The 19,386-nt window shown below is 37.3% G+C and overlaps 1 protein-coding gene across 1 annotated transcript in view; it reads left to right on the forward strand.

Moving 5' to 3' along the window:
• Positions 1 to 19,386, forward strand: part of LOC150088255 (intermembrane lipid transfer protein VPS13A-like) — a 3,009,916-nt gene that overhangs the window by 810,422 nt on the left and 2,180,108 nt on the right. The window contains exon 23 of the mRNA XM_090370087.1: positions 4,403 to 4,476. Coding sequence (XP_090226213.1) covers positions 4,403 to 4,476 — 74 coding nt within the window. The remainder of the gene's footprint in view (positions 1 to 4,402; positions 4,477 to 19,386) is intronic.

Raw genomic sequence — 19,386 nt, forward strand, 5'->3', positions numbered from 1 at the left:
ATATAATTTATAGCCCATAACATGAGCCAATTAAAAAAAAAGAAAAAATTGATGCCCAATTATCATTTTCAATGATAATTGAACATTCAAATATTTAATTGCAAATATAGACGATAAAGCTGTTTGTTTGGTTTGTAACGAAACGATTTCCGTTTTTAAAGAATATAATCTAAAAAGGCATTTTTCAACAAAACATTTCATAAAATATAAGCTATTTTCACCGGAACAAATGAAAATTGAAGAAGAAAATTTAAAATGTGGTTTGCGTAAGCAACAAAATACTTTGAAAATTTTGTCAAATACAGATAGAGCTCTGACTAAAGCTAGTTACATTGTTGCACATAAGGTTGCAAAACAATGTAAATCATTTTCTGACGGGGAATTTGTGAAGGAATGTTTGATAGATATTGCTGAATTATTATGCCCTGATAAAAAACTGACATTTGAAAATATTTCTCTGTCACGAAGAACTCATGTGAGACAAATTGATAATATTTCAAGTAATTTATGTGATCAATTAAAATTAAAATTGGAAGATTGTACTTACCATGCACTGGCTTTAGATGAGTCATGTGACATTACCGATACGAGTCAACTTTTAATCTTTATTTGAGATATAAATCATAGATTTGAAATTACGGAGGAATTACTTTCTGCATATCCTATGAAAGACACAATGACTGGCGAAGATTTTTTTATATTTCTTCAAGAAGCTTTGCAAAAACATAATATAAAGTGGGACAAAATTGTCAACATCACAATTGATGGGTGTCCTAGTTTGACAGGAAAAAACATTGGATTATTAAAAAGAATAAGCGATGAAATAAAGCGTATTCCAGGAAAATAAATAATTTTCTTACATTGTATAATTCATCAAGAAACCCTTTGCAAAAGAGTTCTAAAACTGAAGCATGTTATATCAGTTGTAACGAAAGTAGTAATTTTATTTGTGGAAGAGCTTAGACCACCGGCAATTCATAACATTTTTGAAAGAAATTGAAAGTGATTTTACTGATGTTCCTTACCATACGGACATAAGATGGCTTAATCTTGCAAAAGTGTTAAAACGATTTCATGATTTGTTGGATGAAATTGTAAACTTCTTAAATGCTACGGATAAGCTGAATGAATTTTGTGAATTAAAAGATGAACAATGGCTGAACGACTTTTTCTTCTCTGTTGATATGTTTTCGCATCAAAATGAATTAAATTTATTATTACAAGGGAAAGGACTATTTATTTTTGATATGTATACAAATGTCACATCATTTATGAGAAAACTCAAGTTATTTTTGCAACAATTCCAAAATAAACAGTTAACTCACTTTCCAATCTTACAAAAAAAGAAAAAAAAAAACTTGAAATGTGCTGATTTTAAGAAATATGAGGCTATAATAAGTGACTTATTTAATGAATTTACAAGAAGATTTGATGATTTTCAGAAAATTTCTAAAGATCTATCTTTAGTAAGCCAACCATTTAATTTTAATGTCAATGATGCACCCTTGTATCCAGTTGGAACTGATAAATTTACAATCAAATTTAATATTAAAGAATAAATTTGCTGAAAAAACAATAACGGACTTTTATGCATCGTTAAATCCAGAAATGTTTAAAAATATTCTGGATAATTAACAGAAATATTTGGCACTCTTTGGATCGACATACCTATGCGAAACTACATTTTCTTTAATGAAAAATACAAAGAGCAAAATTAGATCAAAAATAACGGATGAAAATTTAGGAGCAGTTCTACGAATAGTCACTAGTGAATTGAATCCCAATTTTGATGAAATCATAAATCAGGAACATTCCAAATGTAATCCCTCACATTAAAGTTTTTGTTATCATAGCAATAAAAATGTTTATTCCAAATTGTAGTTCTTATCTGTACCTATCTATAATTGACTCCTATTTAAATATTGTATTTACTTTTTTTTTTAAAATACATTAATAATTTGGTAATTCAAGTAATATAACATTTTTTAGGTTCGGATTTTTTTTGTTAAATCGTTCAATCTATTCCGGCCTGCGTCATGATACGAAAAATTTCATTCGGCCCGCTGACGAAAAAAGTTGCCCACCCCTGATCTAGGTAGTAGTGCAGTTATTCTTCAGTCACAGCATGGGTTTGATATGTGGAGCTCTTGCCTGGCCAATTTGATTGGATACTATACTGCAGAGACAAAAGAAGTGGATGAAAAAATTAATTTTGATATCATATTCTTGGATCTTAGGAAAGCTTTTGATTCCATTGCACATTAATGGAAAGTTACTGCTATGGATAAAGGTATGGTTGAGTGGGAGAAGACAGTGGTTGTCACTGGGCACTGCTCTTTGCAGACTAACGTTCTTATTGGGTTTCCAGAGGGTTTATATCTGAGCCCATTGTTGCTTTCTGAATTTATTAATGATATTGATGAGGTTACAGGCTTTAATGCCTAAGTTTGCAGATGACAAAGTTTGGCAGTGTGTTTAATGATAGTAATGAAGGTATGCTGCTGCAGCAAGACCTAGAAAAATTTGGCAGATGGGCTGAGAAATGGCAATTGAAGTTTAACATTAAGAAATGCAAGATACTGCATACAAATGGCAGTATCTTACAACATTTGAACCTTTGATTTGGTACGTGCTCAGGGAATTTAAAAATGAAAATGGCGTGGGGATAATTGTAAAGCTGATATGAAGTTCTCTGAACAGTGCAGACAGGCTTCCAGGATAGCCCATAGGATTTCGTCAGTGATATTCAGGAATTTTCAGAGAAAGTATATTTAAAATGCTTCTTTTAATTTCCCACCTTGACAGAAAACTGCATCTTCAGTTGACAATTGAAAAATTATTGTTGAAAGTGAACCATTAAGCAATGACCATTTCTTTACATGGTCTTCTTTATACATTTTGTTTATTTCCTTATCCTAGTCAGCTGATAATTTGATAATGTATACCCAGTGGCATAACTATGCCAATGCGGTGCATTGGGGCACACGTGACGGAAAGGGGGCCCACTGCTCTCCTGCCTGAAACAAAAAATTTTAATTGAGTGAAAATGTAAGTTTTTTAGTTATGTTTATGATAAAATTTACTGTCTATGAACAATCATTTTTTTTCACACGAATAATGTTTTATTGTTAGCTAGCTACACAGCACAAGCGAAACTGCAGTGAATAAAGGTGAAATGGTATTAGCATAGCCTCCTTCCAGGGCAATTTTTAAGAATTTGTGACTATGGGGAGGGGGACAAAGTCAAAGAGGGCCCATTAATTGGAGGTAAGGGGCCCATTAATTGGGGCTCATTATTATTGAGTAAGTATTATTATTTCTGTATTATTATTTCTGAGTATTACTGGGGGACCATGCAGTTGGGCCTGCAGGATCTTTTGCCCCCAAAGTTTATATATCAAAAAAGGTCCTGACTGCTTTGCAGTTCCTGTTTCATAAGAACTGATTCAACCATCGTAGAAAGCAACGCAACTCTGAACTCCAGCACAAGGTTTCAAAGACTAAATATATTTTCTGACTTGTTTGCATTTCTTACTCCAACTCAATTAATCCAAATGGATGAAAATTCCATTTTAAAAAACGCAGAGAAGGTGGAAAAGAAATTTTCAAGTGACTTTTCAGAATCATTTTCAATGCAATTTCTACTTTTCATAAATTCTCTAAAAAGTGAAATTGCAAAAATTAAAACTATTCATGAATTTGCAGAACTAGTCATAGTAAAATACTACGATATGAGTGCTAGTTTTTTTGGAAGTGTGCTCTTATTGGTATTATTTTTGACAAGTCTGGTTACTGTATCAACTGTGAAAGGCTCTTTCTTGAAATTAGAATTAATTAAGAATTATTTGAGAAATATACCATGGGACAACGACATCTATTAGTGCTAGCACTGCTTAACATAAAAGCACAATAAGCTGAAAGACTGGACGTTTCTAAATTAATTAATTATTTTGCCAATGCCAAATCTAGACGAAAACCATTCTAAATTACATAAGTCAATATATTACTTCGTTTAATTTTCATTTTTATATTTACAAAATTTAATATTATTTTTGTTTTTATATTGTATCGGTAAAGATTTTAAATACATGTTTACCATTGTATTGTTAATTTTTACCAAAACAAATATTTTCTGGGGGCACACACTAAACTTTGAATTGGGGCCCAGTTTTTTTTAGTTGCACCACTATGTATAGCCCATTGTATGAGCATGAAATTACTTGTTGTATGGGATTATTGTTAATCCCATCAGTACTGGATTTACATTGTAGGTTATCTGAGAATTACTCTTATGCAATATTTCTAAATATCAATAAAGGAAATATTATTATTTACAAAATTTACCTTTACATTTAAATAAGAAACTGTATTAATATTTTATTTTGTACTAAAATTGTTTTAGGCTCATCTGGAGAATACTTAGAATTAATAAGTTCAAAAGGCAAAGGTGATGTGATTACAGTTTTATACAGAAAGGTAACATTGTTGATATATTTTTAGCATTTTTTTTTTTTTTGTATTTAGCAGAATTCAGATTGCATATTTTTTTTGTTTTAAATTCATTAGAGTTATTAATTTTGTTTCTTTGATTTTAAAATTCACTCGAGCTATATTTTCATAACACATGTTGCAATTTACATCACTTGTGGTTAACCGGATGGTTATGACTTTTATAGACTTTTTCATGTTGTGGCTGAATTAGTCAACTTGAGTGAAGGTGTGTGTGCCTCACTCCTTCCCTCCTGGTAATGTAGATTTTTTATCTGCCAAAACAGCAGATTGTGATCACAGTATACACACAATTTGCAGAAATAATACACTGAAAAACCATAGCCTTAGTTTCTTTGTTGCTAAGAGAACAACAACAAAACAAGTTTATGTGACTTTCATTATTGTATGCTTAATTGGTTATGAATTAATTATTATAGTTATGAATAGGCATACATTATGTCCCATCTTCATGGAACTTCACTGGTCACAACAGAGAACTACAGAAAATCTAATTAAAAATGAAGAAAGATAAGAAAGTTGTAGCTGCCGGTTCCCTCTGGAACCGGTAGCTTCAATTTTCTTCTTTGCATTTTATTATGTTTTTATGGTCTTTTTTTTAATTCAGCAGAGTTAAACAGAGTGTTTGTCTTTTCTGCTGCATTGTTGTGCTCATTTATTGGGAGTTGGGGGAAATCAGACATAAAACTCTATTTTTATCAGTAATTAAATGGGCTTAGATTTCTTTATGTGATTATATTTTGTTTCTATATATGGGCTTTTGTTTCTATTTCTTTGGCTGTTAGTGAGAATTAGTGAGCAGCACAGTATCAGAATTTCTAACTCAAGAAAGCATGGTTTTTAACTTTTTGTTTGGCAACTGAGGTTTTGAGTGTGCCAATTTAACTCACACCACAAGTTCTATGGATGAACACAGTTAGATAACCTCTAGATTTCAACTCATTGCACGTCTAACAAGAGCAGTGCTTAGGCAATATATTAATGCAATATTAAGTTATATTTTTTATATCTTGCAAGCTCTGAAACTCACCTTGTCCTCCACTTCTCATAGCCATTAACCATTTCCCTTAGGCTGCTTCTGTGTGCAGATGGCTTCAAGAATTTAATGCCCAATGAATTGCAAGGTCAGTGGTATATGCTACTGGCAATTCACTGACTGAATTGCCAGTAGTGTATACCACTGGTGGAACCTCACAATTCTTGCACTACCAGAAAGGAAGTTGAAGAGTTCCAGGTGATTATTGGAGGGAGTTGGGAGAATGATAAAGGCAACAGATAAATTATACAGAGTGCGGTAGAGAGATTTGAACCCAGTGAAGATCAAAAAGAGGGGGGTTCCAATTTACTAAGTCTTTAACAGAGTAGACATATGTATGAGTACCACCTTTGAAGAAAATAATCAGGACAACCAAGATGAATAATAGCTGGCACAACCAGTAATTGGGATTCTGTGGTAAAATTAAGTGGCAGACTGTAAGCAGAAATGGACATTATTGAGATTTGAACTAAGACTGTATATTTGTGAAATGAATGAGAAAGTATTTGAGGGGGGTAGATCTTTCTGCACATAAGTTTGTTCTATTAGTTTGACTATTCAGGATGCATTCAGTAGATAAAGTAAAAGTAGAGGGAAGGATATGTTGTAAGAAGTAATGAAATTTTTGGATATACCATACATACAATGAGAATATATCCAGCTTCTTTGCATAATGTGTCCCAGACAGTGCCCTTCCCTGTGAATCATACAACTTGGACTCATTCCTTTTCTTATCTGGCAGAGTCGCGGTAGAAAGATTATAAAATACCTGATCCAGATGTGTCCTAGAGAGTTAACAATTAGCATTAGCAAGGGCACATGATGCAAGAAAGCAAGCATATATAGCATCAGCCAAAAAAAAAAAAAAACCTTATTTCACTCATCCCCTAGCTCCAAATCTTTGTCAAGTTCTGCCTTGAATCTACTTCAGCTATCAACTTCTACAACGACAGATGGAAGTTTGTTCCAGCAATCAACCATCCACTGGCTAAAGGCAAACTTCTGCACATCAATCCTACAACTGTCTTTCCTCAATTTGAATTTATGCCATCTCAGGTGATTATTCTGTGCAAGAGGAAGAATCCCATCAGCATTGAGCATGCTCAAACCATTCAAAGCTTTACACACCTCAATCAGATCACCTTGCAGGTGCCTAGTCTCCAGACACTGCAATTTTCAAAACTTAAGTATTTCTTCATAAGAGCAACCCTTTGTTCTGTTCACTAATCTTGTTGCCCTTCTCTGTACTCGTTCCAACAGCTCTACATCCTTCTTAAAAGGAGGCCTCCAGACCTGTATACAGTACTCAAGGTGTGGCCTGACCATTGCCTTATACAAGTGGATAATCACCTCCTTATCGCTGCTAGAAAAATTCCTGTATAACATTGACAAGACACCATGAGCTATTCTTGCAGACTGTCTGCACGGCTCAGAAAACTTCATATATGCAGGCACAATTACTCCCAGGCCATTTTCATTCTCTACCACTGTCAGTGTGGTACCACAGAGTTGATATGTTACTCTGGGATTACTGCTTCCCATATTTAGTACTTTACATTTGTCAATGTTAAACTTCATTTGCCACCTCTCAGCCCATTTGCTCAACTTTTCTAGATCCTGTTGCAGCAGTGTACTGTCATTAGTGTCATTACCAACCCTGCCAACCTTCATATTGTCTGCAAACTTGGACATTAAGCCTGATATACCATCATCAATATCATTTATAAATACAGAAAACAACAATGGAGGTGCATCCATAGCCAGGTGGGCAGGAGTGGCAGTGCGTAGCACACACTTCTTGATTAAACTGGGGTTCAAGCCAATTACCACCAAATACGGAGGATGCGGAAAGATCAGGAAATGACCACTGCATATCACCGGAGCAATATGGCCTTAGTTGCTAATGCTCCTAAAACCAAATACCAAACAAACAAACAACAATGGACCCAACACTGAATCCTGAGGGACTCCACTAATAACATTAGTCCACGAAGAGTAGTGTCCATTAATTACCACTCTCTGTCTTCTCCCACTCGACCATTCTTTTATCCAGCAGCAATTTGCCTCCAATGCCACACTGCTCCAATTTCTGCAGCAGTCGTCCATGTGCAACAGTATCAAAGGCCTTTCTAAGATTCAAATATATGATATCAAAGTTATTCTTTGCATCTAGTTCCTTTTTTTTTTACTTTTTTATGTAAACCCCAAACACGAGAGGTATTAGAACCTATTTTGGTATTAGAACCTATTACAACCGGGCTTGGGTTGGAGGTTGAGAAGACGAAAGAAGATATTTGTTGACATTGGACTTGAACTTCTGTAGACTGTAATTTTCAGGAAATACGTATGAAGGAAGGTTGTTCCAGAAAACGGCAGTTGAATCAATAAAGGAGGAAGATGAAAAGTTGGTTCTGTGAGTTTAAAGTTGGACAGTAAATGGATGTTGGCTGGTGCAGGCACGTGTTCAGACTGTTTTGAAAGAGAGAGAGAGTGGGAATTATAGAAGCCAATTCAGAACAGTGGCCATGGAAATATCTTTAGAAGAGGCATGCAGCAGAAACAGTACGTCTATGGGACAGTGAGTGGAGAGACTCTGTTAGAGAAGAATCATTAATTAACCTAACTACCCTTTTCTGAATGGAATCAATAAGCCTGAGAGAGGTTTTGGGGGCACCACCCCAGATGTGGGAACAATATTCCATGGTAAGGCAGATTTGCAATTTGTACAGAGTGAACAACTGTTTGGAAGAAAAGTAATGCCAAGAGCAACAGAGAAAACCAAGTTTTTTAGATGCAGAGGAAGCAATATTTGTAATGCGCTTGGGCCAAGAGAGATTAAAAGTCAGGGTAATTCCCAAAAGAGATATATCATTTTGCCTAGAAATCGGAGTGTCACCAAAGATAAGCATAGGAGCAGAAGAATCCTTTTTGCGAGATATAAGACAAGACTGAAGTTTAGAAGGATTGAAATCAACTAAGTTGTCTTTGCCCCACTGGAGAATTACCTGGAGATCGGCATTTAAGGAATTGGTAGCAGATATTCGAGAAGTTGAAGCTGATTGAGCAGGGCAAGGTTTCTCAAAATGGAAAGTAGAATGCAATGTGCTATCATCGGCAAAACTATGGATAGGATTTACAATCAGTGGAAGAATGTCATTACTATACAAGAGGAAAAGGGTGGGGGAAAGAACTGAACCTTGGGGGACACCGGCATTAGTGGAGAAGTTAGAAGACAGAGAGCCATCTACCATCACCCTAAGTGAGCGATCAGAGAGAAAACTGGATAACCAATTACAAAAAACAGTAGGCAAACCATAAGATGGAAGCATGTTTAAAAGACCTTTATTCCAAACACGATCGAAAGCCTTTGAGATGTCAAGAGCAACTGCTTAAGTTTCACTGAACATTTCCATTGAATTAGTCCATAAATGGGTAACATATCACCAGTGGATCGACACTGGTGGAATCCATACTGGCGATCGTAGATCAGACGGAAGGTTTCTAGGTAGTTTAAGAGTTGGCGGTTAATTGATTTCTCCATTACATTAGAAAGAATAGAAGTAATTGCAATGGGACGATGTCCATTGCAATTACTGGAGGGATTTGTCACCCTTTTTAAGAACTGGCTGGATATGAGCAAATTTCCAAGCAGAAGGAAAAACACCTTTGGAATAAGAAAGTGAAAAAAGGCGGCAAAAACAGGAGTAAGTTCAGGAGCACATGTTTTGAGAACAAGTGGAGAAATACCATCAGGACCTGGAGCTTTCTTAGTATCAAGATTCATAAAAATCCATCTGAAATTTGATGGAAGACCACAGGAGTCATTGAATGGAGTGTGTTGGGAATGGTGGGAGGTATTTTACCAAGATCATTAATACGTGAGTTGGAAGAAAAATGGGATGCTAGCAGGTCAGCTTTATCCTTGGCTGAAGTGACAACAGAACCATCTGGTTTAGACAGAGGTGTGAGCAAAAATGGGCAAAAATTGTGGCGAATAGCTTTGGCAAGAGACCAGAATGCTCGCTACCATTAGGGCAAGAAGCATGTTTTCTACTCTTAGCCTGTTCAAACTCTAGTTTGGACTGATTAATAACTGCCTTGCAATTGTTGTGAGCTTTGATGTAGGCAGAAAATGAAACTGAAGAATTAGAACCAAGCCAATTACGATATGCAATGTTCTTCTCTTCAACAGCCTTAGCACATTTATTGGAAAACCAATGTTTAGATAAAGGACGAGATTTTAAAGTGGAGTGTGGGATAAAGGATTCTATTCCTGCAAGAATAATCTCACTGACATGATCTGAGCAAACGTTGACATCAGAAGTTTTGAAACAGTAATCCAACCAAGGAAAAGAAGAAAAGAAATCTCGCAGGTCATCCCATTTTGCATTCTTGTAATGCCAAACAATATGAGGTTGGGAATAGCCTTGAGATAAAGGCTCCATTGGAGAAGCGACAATTACCAAGTTGTGATCTGAGGTGCCTAATGGACCTCTCACTTTGACCGTGTACTTAGAAGAATTTTTTGTGAGAAAAAGATCAAGCATGTTGGCTGTATGGTTAGGATTGTCCGGTATTCTTGTAGTTAAATGAACAATTTGCGTAAGTAATTGCAAATTATTTACGCAAATTACTTGCAAATAGTAATTGCAAAAGCCTCAGCATCTCGACCAGCTAGGTCAGTGTGACTAGAAAACGGAAGCCAGCTGGAGTTGTGAACTCCAGCTGGCCTCCATTTTCTCGCAGAAAAGAAATCTCACAGGTCATCCCATTTTGCATTCTTGTAATGCCAAACAATATGAGGTTGGGAATAGCCTTGAGATAAAGGCTCCATTGGAGAAGCGACAATTACCAAGTTGTGATCTGAGGTGCCTAAAGGACCTCTCACTTTGACCGTGTACTTAGAAGAATTGTTTGTGAGAAAAAGATCAAGCATATTGGCTGTATGGTTAGGATTGTCCGGTATTCTTGTAGGTAAATGAACAAGTTGCGTAAGTAATTGCAAATTATTTACACAAATTACTTGCAAATAGTAATTGCAAAAGCCTCAGCATCTCGACCAGCTGGGTCAGTGTGACTAGAAAACGGAAGCCAGCTGGAGTTGTGAACATTAAAATCATCAAGGAAAATTACTTCACTGTTAGGAAAGTTGGACTGGAATGGTCAGTTCCAAAGAGAGGAACTCAAAGAGCTCCAAGTGATTAGTGGAGTTGGGAGAACGGTAGAGACAACAGATGAATTTGACACAGTGAGGGAGAGAGATTTTAAGCCAGAAAAGTTCGAAAAGAGGAGATTCCAAATTACGAAGTCTCTGACAGGGAATATCAGAATGGACATATGCACAAGTACAACCTTTGAGGCGAAAGGAATCATACAGCAAATAATTTGGGCAACTGAGATGAATAGTAGTTGAACCAACCGATAACTGAGATTCTGTCAGAAAAAGTACATGGGATTTGGCAGACTGCAAATGGAAATGGATATCGTTGAGATTAGAATTTAGACCTCGTATATTTGTGAAATGAATTAGGAAGTGTTTGGGAGGTTTAGATCATTTCGCAGATAAGCTTACTCTGTTAGTTTGACAATTCATGGTGTATTCAATAGTGAGAGAAGGTGGGTGGGACATGCTGTATGAAGTAATGAAATATTTGGATATTGTGTACACATGGTTCCCACATTCTTGACATAACGTGGCCTCGTTAATGCCCGCCTGCATACACACTACTCGGACTCCCTCCCTCCAGTCACTATCTGGCAGAGTAGAGGTAGCAAGATCTAGCTGATCCGGAAGCTTCCTAAAGAGTTACCAATAGGTTCGGTCTGGTGTACTAACTAGCGGCCGGTCTGCGAACACCGTTTTAGGACTGTACCCTCGAAATGTAAGGAAGATTGGATCTCGCCACGATGTTCATCATAACCTCAAAAGTCATCAATGATACTGCATGATGGAAAAGATAGGGAAGGGTTGACTGGAACTAAGCTCTGGATATACTAAACATGGGTTCCACCACTTCAAGCCTAGAATAAGCAAAGTGGTGGTATTGCACCGGTTGATGAGAGTCATCTACCACCTACATCATAGTATCCAATCAAATTAGTCAGACAAGACTTCCCCTTAACAAACTCATGCTGTGTCTGAGCTATAACTGAAGGTTTGTCTAGATGATCCTGCAATGCTTCTTTAGCCAGTGCCTCCATTAATTCTTTAGCCAGTGCCTCCATTAACTTCCCTGGAACAGAAGTTAAACTGACAGGTCTGTAATTACCTGTGTCTTCCTTTGATCCTCCTTTGTGGATTGGGGTCACATTTGCACATCTCCAGTCCATGGGTACCTCCTCTGAGTCCAGGGAAGCTCTCATAATTATGGCTAAGGGTTTGCTTACTTCCTTTTCCGCCTCCTTTAATATAACTGGATAGATTCTATCCACCCCAGGTGTCTTTTAGGTTTGGTCCAGTGGACTGTCTAACAGCTGGTTTGTGGGCCATTTTCAAGATGTATCCTCAAAATATAAGGAAAATTGAATCTCACTAGGATGCCCATCATAACTTCAAAAGACATCAGACTCCTCACACAAGTTAACAGCACAATCCAGTTCCACAAGAGCAACAGATTCCCCCTGCTCATCTGAATGGTAATTATAGGTATCATTAACCTATTATACCTTTCTGCTTAACACTGTTTTCAGCACTATTATCAGAAGGAAAGAAACTGAAAACAACCTTCTAGGACAACTGATGAAACTGGCAAACTTCTCATAAACTGGCAGCAAACCAACAGTTTAGCATTAGCATTAGCACAGGCATTTGATGCAAGAAAGCAAGCTTATGCAGCATCAGCCAAAAAAAAAAAAAAAAAAAAAAAAAAAACACTTCCACTTCACCCCTCTGTTCGTTCAAAATACTTGTCCAGCTGAGCCTTAAACTTATTTAGGCTATCAACCTCCACCACAAGGGATGGAAGTCTGTTCCACCAACCAACCACCCGCTGGCTAAAGGCAAATTTCCGCACGTCTATCCTACATCTGTCTTTCCTCAATTTGAATTTATGCCCTCTCAGGTGATTTTTCTGAGCTAGAGGAAGAATCCCATCAGCATTGAGCATGCTTAAACCATTCAAGGCTTTATACACCTCTATCAGACCACCTCGCTGGTGCCTAGTCTCCAGACACTGTAATTTGCAAAACTTAAGCCTTTCTTCGTAAGAGCACCCCTTTGTTCCATTCACTAATCTTGTTGCCCTTCTCTGTACTCGTTCCAGCAGCTCTACATCCTTCTTGAAATGAGGCCTCCAGACCTGTATACAGTACTCTAGGTGTGGCCTGACCATTGCCTTATACAATGGAATAATGACCTCCTTATCCCTGCTGGAAAAATTCCTGTATATCATTGACAATACTCCATGAGCTACTCTTGCAGCCCGTCTGCACTGCTCAGAGAACTTCATATCTGCCTGCACAACCACCCCCAAGTCCCTTTCATTCTCTACCACTGTCAGTGTAGTACCACAGAGTTGATACGTTGCTCTGGGGTTGCTGTTTCCCATGTGTAGTACTTTACATTTGTCAATGTTAAACTTCATTTGCCACCTCTCAGCCCATCTGCTCAACCTTTCCAGATCCTGTTGCAGCAGCATAGTGTCAGTAGTGTCCTTGACAACCCTGCCAACCTTTGTATCGTCTGCAAACTTGGACATTAAGCTTGATATACCATCATCAATATCATTTATAAATACAGAAAACAATAATGGACCCAACACTGAGCCCTGAGGAACTCCACTAATAACATTAGTCCACGATGAGCAGTGTCCATTGATTACCACTCTCTGTCTTCTCCCCCTCAACCACCCCTTTATCCATAGCAGCAATTTGCCTCCAATGTCACACTGCTCCAATTTGTATAGCAGTCTTCCATGTGCAACAGTATCAAAAGCCTTTCTAAGATCCAAGTATATAATATCAAAGTTATTCCCTGCATCCAGTTCTTTTGTGACTGCATCATAGTATCCAATCAAGTTGGTCAGGCACGACTTCCCCTTAACAAAACCATGCTGTGTCTGAGCTATAACTGAAGTCTTGTCTAAATGATCCTGCAGTGCTTCTTTAAACAGTGCCTCCATTAATTTTCCTGGAACAGAAGTTAAGCTCACAGGTCTATAATTACTTGTGTCAGCCTTTGATCCTCCTTTGTGAATTGGGGTCACATTTGCACATTTCCAGTCTATGGGTACCTCCCCTGAGTCCAAGGAAGCTCTTATAATTATGGCTAAGGGTTTGCTTACTTCCTTTGCTGCCTCCTTTAATATAACTGGATAGATCCCACCACCCCAGGTGCCTTTCTTGTGTTCATCTTCAACAGTTTCTCCTCCACTTTACTCCCAGTTATTTCAAGATTCTGTAGCTTACTGCTAGAGTTGAATACACCTCTGGCATTCCCCTTGCTGAATAACTCCTCATGTGTGAATGTCGATGCAAAATATTCATTTAGTTTGTTAGCTACCTGAGCAGGATCATCAACAGTTGACCCATCAATATCAAGTGGACCAATCTGATTCATCCCCTTCCTTCTAGAGTTTACATAAGTAAAGAACTCTTTGCTGTTTTTCTTTGCATCCCTTGCCAAGGATTTCTCATAATCTGCCTTCGCCTGCCTAACCTCCTTTGTAACTTGGTTGCATATCAACTTGTATCTATCATAGACTTCTGTGTCATGTGTTAATTTGTAAGTATCCCTTGCATTTTTCTTCTCTGCCATATGCCTCATTAGTTCATCTGTCATCCATTTTGGCCTAAACCTTGAACAATATTTCTTAGTTGGTATGTAAAGCCTAGTAGGTTCCAAGATAAGTTCTTTGAATGCTTCCCATTTTGAATTTGCTGTTGGTAACATCATCAGTTGGTCCCACTGTATAGAATTTAAATACTGTCTCAGTCCATCGTAGTCGCCTTTATGGAAGCAATAACCCTTCCCTTTACCCCTAATGGTAGTTAACTCTTTGAGTAAATCCCACTTCAGCACACTGTGATCACTGCCACCTAGTGGTTCATTTATCTGCAGATTCTTAATGCATGAAGAATCACTGCTGATAATCAAATCAAGAGTATTACTTCCTCTAGTTGCCTCCCAAACATGCTGATGTAGAAAACAATCATCCAATAAATCCACAAAAGCCCTGCTAGTGCGTGAGTAACCAGCCCCCAAATTCCAGTCAATATCTGGGAAATTAAAATCTCCCATTATAAGACTCTCTGATTTACTGGCCCACTCTATTTCCCTGTACAGTTCCTTATTATACTCATCAGAGTCATTAGGCCTATAGCACACTCCTACTCTCAATTTTGATCTCCCAATGCTTATGTCACACCAAACTGACTCAACACTGCACTGTCCAGCGATGTCGACTGGCTTCACTTCCTTGGTTTTTATGTGTTTCTTAACTAATAGCATAACCCCCCCCCCTTCCTATCCTGTCTATCCTTTCTGTAGACGTTGTACTCCCCAAATTGCAGTTCTGCATCCCTTATATCTGTGTGACACCACGTCTCTGATATCCCAACAATATCTGCCTTTGATGTTTTGAGCAATACCTCAAATTCATCAAATTTATTTACTAAACTCCTAGCATTTGTGTACACACATGTATACCTGCACCTGTTTCTATTCTTAGCTAACCTAACACAACCCATGTGTTTACTTGTACCACAATGGCTCCCAGCAGTCTCTGAAATACCATGCATCTTGTTTTTCAGGCTTCTGCTCATTCTAATAGAAGCAGTGCAAGAATCTCTTTCACCTCTGCCAGTGGCTACTGTCAATCTATTGGTCTTTGTCTCCCCCCAAGCTAGCAGTTTTCCGACCCACCTAACACTGCCTCGATAGCATCAGCAAATATTCTTGCACCCTTTCTATTTAAGTGTATCCCATCCCTGTAGAAGTAATCTCTCCTGTTAACAAGTACAGTCCAGGCTGAAAAAAATTCTACCCCTTGAGCCTTGCACAATCTTTCCAGGGCCGAATTGATCGACAAGGCCCTCATCATATACTTCCTCCTATCGTGTCTGGGCAGAATTGCAGACACTTTCAAATTCAACCCTAATTCTCAGCATAGTGTCAGTAGTGTCCTTGACAACCCTGCCAACCTTTGTATCGTCTACAAACTTGGACATTAAGCTTGATATACCATCATCAATATCATTTATAAATACAAAATTTATAAATTGTCACTTGTAATGATCAAATTCAGGAACTTGGGTATACTCAGTGGCCTGATTGTGTTCTCTGCAATGTTCTGCTCATGCCTGTTGCTGACCGTCTGTTAATGGATGTGGAACAAACTATGTACAGACTTTTGTTTCCTTCAATTATTTGTGAATAGATCTTAATGCAAAGATCTTCATAAATCATTAAGAGCATTGAATGTAGTCGTTGGTAATGATTTCTTCACCTTTTTTTTGATCAACTCTGGTGTTCAAACTATCTATTTTTTGTCAGGCCTAGATGATCTTTGTCTTCCAGTGATTCTCTTCCATGTGTGACACTTTATGCCACTTTAATCAACATCACCTTAAGAATAAAGTCTGCTTACTATGTCATTGGTGCTTATTACGTCATTGGTAGGTTAATCCCTTGTGCTAAGTGGGCCGAGGGGTAAATATCAAGTCTCCTTTCGTTGCCTTTGTTCATTAGTAGTTTTACTTTTGTTCACGTTATTAGTGCTGTTGTGTTTGTACATGTCTTGCGCTATTTCATCTCATAAAAGTGCTTTAAAGTTTTTAATAATGGCTAGAAAATGTTGTGCTCCTGAGTGCCATGGTTATTATAAAGATGGTCTGAAAGCACACGTTTTTGGCTCTCCATTGAAGGATACTGTTTTAACTAATAAATGGTTGAAAGCTATACCAAGGAAAGATTTTGTTCCTTCTGAACATTCAAAGGTAAGTTTGCTAAAATACTCTTGTGGTACATTAATAATAGTTATCTTAAATAGTGGTATTTTAACAGTAACGAAATGCTAGTGTAGTACATTTATCTAATCATAGAATTAGCTATCATAAGGAAATGTAACAGATATATTCTTGTAAGAATTTAAAAGTTAATTTTATCAGAATTTCAGATTTAGTAGCTTCATTTATATATAAAATATTAATTTGATGTATTGGATACACTGAAGAAAAGTGCATGCTCGTTTAAGAAATCTAAAAATCTAATTTGTACAATATGTAATGTTAATTTTATTTATTGAAGCCTTCATTGTAGATAATGTATTTAAAGATGAAATGCACAAGGCATAATTTCATATGGGTTTAGGTTTACTACATATAATATCGGTGTAGATACACCATACTTAACCCATAAAATAAAACTACATACGTAGTGTAAAGGCATCATTTTAATTTTATCTCATATTGTGGCTACCTTCACAACAGGATACTGGGTATTGCACTACTTTGAATAAGTAATGCTTCTCTAATAGAGAAGACTACTGTTACATATTCTCAGATGGGAACCACCATCACCCAGACGGCATTGTTTCAAAGCTTGCTGGCTTACTCATTGGTGGGTGGGCAGGTACCCTGCTAATAAATACATGGTGTAATTATAAGCAACCTTTGATAAACCATAGGCCTGTGTATGTGGACTGAGGTATCCTTAGTTGTAAGAACTAATAACAATCATCGATGAGTTGCTAATAGCATGGGGCGCCTCAATAGCCAGGTGGGAAGGAGCAGCAGTGCGTAGCACACGCTTCTTGATTAGACCAGGGTTCGAGCCCATCACCACCAAATATGGAGGATGCGGAAAGGTCAGGGAATGACCACCACATATTCCCGGAGTAATATGGCCTTAGTTGCTAATGCTCCTAAAAACCAAATAACAAACAAACAGATAATAGCAAGTAACGTGAAATTCGGAAGAGTGCATAACATTTTATTTATATATTTCATATTGTTATTGGTATGTGAGATTCATTTCAAGCCATCCCAGATTTTTTTTTTTTTTATGAAAACCCCAAACACCAAAGGTATCAAAACCTGAGTACTTAGTACTGTGCATGGGTTGAAGGAGAAGTATGGGGGAGGGGGATGCCGGAAACTTTGCTCTAGAGACTAAACATGGGTTTCACCACTTCAAGCCTCCAATAAGCAAAGTGGTGGTATTTCACCGATTGATGAAAGTCATCTACCACCTAAAATGATAGTTAGATTGACATGTAAATTTGATGCAAAAACAAGACAATCACTGTAGATCTCAAGCATCCAAAATTAATTCACGGAGCTGTTCCTTCACAATTTTTGAACTGCCCAATCTATTAGTCATCACGGGCATTTAAAAGAGACAGTCTTGAAAAGAAGCAACAAAGATTAAAAGAAAAAAAAATTGAAAAGGCCCTGGAAATAGTCATCATCATCGTCAGCCATTTTCAATCCACTGCAGGATGAAGGCCTCTCCAGCAACTTTCCAGTTCCTTCTCTTTTGAGCACTGGCCATCCATTTACTACCCAAAAACTCATGAATTTTATCTATCCATCTCCGCCTTTGCTTTCCAGGTTTTGTCGATCTGTCGTCATGTCTTCGAGCTATGTGTCCTGCCCAAGACCATTTTAATTCTTTAGTTTTGATAAGAATGTCCTTTACTTAAGTTTGCTGCCTAATCCATGTGTTTCTCTTCTTATCTAACAGTCTGATTCCCAATATAATTCATTCCATTCTTCGCTGCGTAGTTCTCAGCTTCTCTTCCATTCTTTTGGTGAGTGCCCAAGTTTCACTTCCATAAGTCATGGTGGGGAGTATACATTGGTTCATTATTTTACGTTTCAGACAAACTGGGATATTGCTCTTCAGTATGTGGCTATATTTCCTGAATGCTATCCATCCAAAATTTATTCTTCACTTGACTTCCAGCCATTTATCATTATTACAACTAATAACTTATCCAAGATAAGTATATGACTCCACCTTTTCAATTACTGCTCCTTCAATCATTATTTCCCTTTCTGTGGCATACTTGTTCATCATTACTTTTGTTTTAGCCATATTCATCTTTAGTCCAAAATCCTTCCTAACTGTGCATAACTGATAAAGATTTTCCTCTAATTCTTTGGGGTTGTGGCTTATGACCACAATGTCATCTGCAAATCGTAAATGGTTTAGCTACTCTCTGTTCACATTGACTCCTTTCTGCGACCAGTCTAATCTTCTGAAAGCTTCCTCAAGGGCAGCAGTAAACAGCTTCAGAGATATTGTGTCTCCTTGATGAACTCCTTTTGAACTCCTTTCTCGATTTTAAATTTTCTACTGTCTTTGTCTAGTCTAATAAAGGAGGTAGTGTTCTAATATATTTTCTTCATAATCATAATATATGGGGGTATCTATGCCTTGTCTTTCCAGTGCCCGAAACATTGCCTTATGCTCTATGGAGTCAAATGCCTTTTCATAATCCACAAATGCCAGGCATAATGGTGTTTTATATTCATTTACTTTCTCCATTAGCTGTGATATTACGTGAAGGTGATCCATAGTTGAGAATCCTGTCCTAAAGCGAGCTTGCTCTTTTGGTTGATTCTCATCAAGTATTCTTTCTAATCTGTTAGTAATGACCCTTGTGAACAACTTGTAGATGTGGGATAACAAGCTAATTGGTCTATAATTTCTGGAAATAGTATTAAAAGTAAATATGATTATGAAAAAGCTAGAGAATTTCATACTTTCACACAACTAGCAGAGTGCCTGAATAGACATACAGTTCCTGATTGCTGGCAAGTTATTTCAAAAAATAACTGTATTGTATTTTTATATTTAATATTTCAGCCAACACCTTCCATTGCCTATTCAGTCATGA

Source organism: Mastigoproctus giganteus, chromosome 3, assembly GCF_048544385.1.
Source record: "Mastigoproctus giganteus isolate SK-2022 chromosome 3, ASM4854438v1, whole genome shotgun sequence".
NCBI lineage: Eukaryota > Metazoa > Arthropoda > Arachnida > Uropygi > Thelyphonidae > Mastigoproctus > Mastigoproctus giganteus.